At 34.8% G+C, this 4,863-nt stretch overlaps 1 protein-coding gene across 1 annotated transcript; it reads right to left on the bottom strand.

Moving 5' to 3' along the window:
- Nucleotides 1–3,081: 3,081 nt before the first annotated feature.
- LOC132171694 (trans-resveratrol di-O-methyltransferase-like) lies at nt 3,082–4,547 on the bottom strand. Its single transcript, XM_059583076.2, has 2 exons — nt 3,716–4,547; nt 3,082–3,560 (listed from the first exon to the last, which is right to left on the bottom strand). The coding sequence occupies exons 1-2, from the start codon at nt 4,529–4,531 to the stop codon at nt 3,258–3,260; spliced, it is 1,119 nt and encodes a 372-aa protein (XP_059439059.2). The 5' UTR covers nt 4,532–4,547; the 3' UTR covers nt 3,082–3,257.
- Between the last annotated feature and the right edge of the window lie 316 nt (nt 4,548–4,863).

The following is a 4,863-nucleotide window of genomic DNA, read 5'->3' as shown; positions in this document are numbered from 1 at the left end:
ATTGATGATGATATGATATCTTTGTTGAATGCAGATCTCTTTCACCACCATCTTCTTATATAGATGGTTGTAGCGGTGACGTGGTGCGTTTTCATTCTCAATCTACACTTCTGACAGTTCCATCACTTAATTTTTGTAATTATCCAACTTCTAAGTTTTTACCATGTCATTCTTTGTTAAACTTTTTCGTTAAATCTTGTTTTAGAATACTTTTATTTATTATAAAATAAAAATTAAAAACATTGAGGAGGCGTCATGTCATCCTCCTCATAGTATCAAAGAAGAAGAGGAGGATGAAAGCAAATCAGATTTCTCAATCAAATGCATATAGGGGCCGGGGGCGAATCTAATTTTGGATTTTTTTTTTTTTTATTAATGTTAGCAAAATGCTCAAAATAAATATCGGCTGACTCACTGGCCGCTAGTCGTAGGTCAGGCTGTTCTATATCTATAAGTAATTAATTATTGTCCATGCTATCAATGTTCGTACTGCCACAAATATCATCCATCTTTGTTCCACCATCGTCATCACTCTGGTCACCACTACTAACACTACCACAAAAACCATTTATTTTTATTCCACTATTTTTTGTCATTATTATGTACGTATGTAAATTATATATATAGATGGAGGCCCGCTGGGGCCATGGTCCCCCAACTTCTTAGTAAAGATATATATATATATATATAGGCTGGGCCATGGTCCCCCACTTAATTTGGGGAGGGGGGGGGGTTGGGCTCATGGTCCCCCAGTTCCTAAAAAAGATAAAAAAGATATTACCTATATACATATATATATATATATATATATAGACGGCGGGAGTGGAGATTGAGACCATATATATATATATATATATACACTGAGGGAGTGGGGATTGGCTGGGGCCATGGTCCCCCTTCCTAAAAAATATATATATAGAGAGAGAGAGAAAGGGAGGAGGGGACCGGTTGAGGCCATGGTCCCCCTTACTTCCTGAAAAAGATATTGTCAATTATTCAAATTGCTATAACTAACTTTCAAAAAGTCTCTATAATTAACGCATGTTTGTAATGACATTGCTTACATACAGAGACGGAGGGAGGGGGACCAGTTGGGGCCATGGTCCCCCACTCCCTCAAAAAAGATATTTTAAGGAGTTAAAAAAAAAAAAAAAAAAATTATACTGCTCCCCCCCAAAATAAATTGATAGGTCCCGGTTTCCCCAACTCTCTTCCACTGGTTGGATCTTACTTCTTAGGTTAATCTTGGGGTTTTCTTTTGGTTAATTTTTCTATTGTTTGGCTTGGAAATTTGGTTAAGAATATGAAAAGTTGATTTTTTTTTCTTCATAGATTGGCTGTCGGCTTGGAAACTTGGAAATTTCTATTGTTACTTGGAAATTTACTTGTTTTTGTTGTTGTTATTTTCTTTATGTATGTATATAAATCTTGGATCTTTTCTCTGTGAGGATTTCTTGTTCTTGATTTGGTATGGCCATATGAGAATTTTTGATGGGTTTTTATAACTAATGCCATTGAGAAATCTCTAGATTCTCTTTGAGTTTTTATTCCACCCATTGAATTTCAAGTTTGAAATCATAATGATTTAGGGAATTTTTTATTAGGTTCGAATTTGAGAGAATTTTAGTAAGAAGCTAAATTCCTAAAATTAACTAGGGGCTTTTGTGTGGTGATTTAAGATCCGGGTTGTTAGATTAATGTGTTTAAAGCTTTAATTTCACTATTGTTTATAGTATGGACATAAACCCTAATTTGTATAGTATGAATTAAATTAAGGCTTTTAGTAAGTGAACACTGGGATTGCTAATTAGATGTGTTTATTACATTTAAAGCGTTAATTAACCCTAGACTTTTATGAGTTCAATGAAAATTGATGCCCATGGGGTTTAGGTTCTAATATATCATATTATAATCATATTGATTATTGTATATGAATATGAGTATTATAAATTTGGGGTAAGTTGCTAGATCAATAGAATAGGAAGAGAATAGTAATTATAGGGTTAAAGTATAATGTTTAACTTAGAGTCTATATGATGATTATCTTATTCATGTGAGTTTGTTCATTGTTAACCTACACATATTTTTTCTTTATTTTCTAAAGACTCAAAATGATCATGTAAATTTATTTGTAGATGATGAAAAAGTCAAATACAATACTTGACTATTTCAAAAGAAAAAATGCACAAAGTTTATTGGAGTTTGATCCTGGATTGTGTGTCACTTATGAGAATATCATGTTAATCAACGAGGTGCAAAATAACTCAACGCAGTTTGCACTTTTTGAGGTTAGTACTCTAAGCTCAATTCCTAATCTAAGTGGTCTTGTAATTTGGATATTATGATTATTAAATATTGAGAATATTGTTTGTTAGAATTTAAACATTTAATTGGAGAGTATAGGATACAATTCTAAGCTTAATTCCTCATTGTATTTAAGTACCGGTGATGAGAAGAAATAGAAAAAGTACTAGTTCATTACACGCTACCAAAAAAAAAAAATTGTTTTGGTCCCCTCCCATAAAACCTTCTGGCTCCATCTCTCTCTCTCTCTCTCTCTCTCTCTCTCTATATATATATATATATATATATATATATATTAGTTAATTATTTTAATCTTTAAGGATAAAGCTCAATAACGGATTTCATCCCATAGCTAAGAGGCAACTATATTGTAGCGGGTGAAGCCAGCATCGAAGATGAGCTTCTCCCATTCATTCTTGTCCCTCTCTTTTCCAGTAGCAAGAACCATCATGAGTGTGTCAAAGAAGAGCTTTGTTTTAGTAATATCATCTTCATCCTTATCCTCATTTATCACCACGTTTATGATTATTAAATTTTTTAATGTGTAATTCTAGCCGAGTTTATTAACAATTACTTTTACTGATTCTTGTCGGTCAGCTTGAGCCGACAAGAGCAACATGTCAAATTTGTAATAATAATTTTACTCAATTGTCATTTTAGCTAACGCCAACAGGAAAAAAAAAAACCAAAATATTTGGGCATGCATGTCTTTATCAGTGGCACTACCAATTATGTCTCATTATTAGGGTTACACAGTAGCACACTCGAGACAAGGTAGGAGGAAAAATATATATATTCCAAAGAGAACCCCAGCCAACTTTCAGCCACCAGTGCATATAAATACACTGAAACAAAATTAAGAAAACAACTTTAAGAAGCAAGATACATTAAGCTTAATAATAATTAATCTTAAAATTCATATATATAAAATATATTAGTTAATTATCTTAATCTTAAGGATAAAGCTCAATAACAGATTTCATCCCATAGGAGGCAACTATATTGTAGCGGGTGAAGCCAGCATTGAAGAAGAGCTTCTCCCATTCATTCTTGTCCCTCTCTTTTCCAGTGGCGACAACCATCATGAGTGTGTCAAAGAAGAGCTTCGTTTTAGTAATATCATCTTCATCCTTCTCCTCATTTATCACCACGTCTATGATTATTACCTTTCCTCCCTTACCTTTGCTTGTAATCGCCTCTTTGCATCTCTTCAGAATGTTCATACATTCCTCATCGCTCCAATCATGCAAAATCCACTGCCAAATATTACATATATATCACAATTAATTAATGTATCTGACAGTACTAAAACTTTTTAAACTTTAAAGATATGATTGTAAAAGTGCTTAAACATGCAAAAGAGTAGTAGGGTAAGCGAAGTTTTTCAAGAGACGAAAATATATTTGCAAACCTTAAAGAGAAGGGCATCTGCAGAAGGAATAGACTGAAACATATCACCACCAACATATTTCAAGTTGGTAGTCTCCGGCAGGTTGGCAACGACGTGTGGAAGGTCAAACACCGTGCATTTGATGTGAGGGAACGCCTGAGAAATGATCCTCGCCACTGTCCCGGTACCCCCTCCAACGTCAACCAACGAGCCCAAGCCTTCAAAGATGGGCTTGTAGTCGTCAACGAGGAAGCTCATAAGCTGGGAATCACTGGCCATGGCTTCATTGAAAACGCAACCGTACTCTGTGTTTTGGTTTAAGTAATTCGATATGCTCATCCCATGCGTTTTCTCAAAGGGCGTCAGCTCCTGAGTACTGCCCCCCCGAAGCCAATCTCCCAAGACATGCCAGGGGCTCACCAGGACAGGATCCAGCATTGCTTTAACAAATGGTGACAGGCTGGTGACATTATCTTTGACGACGAGCCTAGAGGAAGGTGTGAGAGCATAGCCTTCTTCTTCTTCTTCTTTTTCTTCATCATCTTCTGGTTGATTTTGATGATGATGATGACGAAGTTTTGTTTTAGTGAAGAAGCCGGAGTGCACCAACAAACGCATGAGCCTGTGGAGGCAGCTGGTTTTTTTGGGGTGAATGTGAAGCTTGGAGGCCAACTGTGGAAGAGTTATGGGTCGGCCATGGGTGTGGATTATGTCAGGTATGCTTAGCTGAATGGCGCAGTTAACTGACATGGAATCTATGTAGCTGAATATGTGTTTGTACAAATGAGACTGAACTTCAAACAGCTCAGTCGCTCCCTGGCTATGAACGATATCCATTGATGATAATATGATATCTTTGTTGAATGCAGATCTCTTTCACCACCATCTTCTTATATAGATGGTTGTAGCGGTGACGTGGTGCGTTTTCATTCTCAATCTACACTTCTGACACTTCCATCACTTAATTTTTGTAATTATCCAACTTCTAAGTTTTTATAATGTCATTCTTTGTTAAATTTTTTCATCAAATCTTGTTTTAGAATACTTTTATTTTTTTATTATAAAATAAAAATTAAAAACATTGAGGAGGCGTAATATATATATATATATATATATATATATATATATATATATATATATATATATTTTTCAAACTCTTTGTATTTTTT

Source organism: Corylus avellana, chromosome 1 (assembly GCF_965113065.1).
Source record: "Corylus avellana chromosome 1, dhCorAvel1.hap1.2, whole genome shotgun sequence".
Taxonomy (NCBI): domain Eukaryota; kingdom Viridiplantae; phylum Streptophyta; class Magnoliopsida; order Fagales; family Betulaceae; genus Corylus; species Corylus avellana.
Note: the sequence above shows the minus strand (reverse complement) of the source record. Positions and strands in the feature narration are given on the sequence as shown.

Coding starts and splice junctions, on each gene's coding strand:
- LOC132171694 (XM_059583076.2), bottom strand. CDS start 4,531: ATGGATATCGTTCATAGCCAGGGAGCGACTGAGCTGTTTGAAGTTCAG. Junction 3,561..3,715: donor CAGATGCCCTTCTCTTTAAG/GTTTGCAAATAT, acceptor AATATTTGGCAG/TGGATTTTGCATGATTGGAG.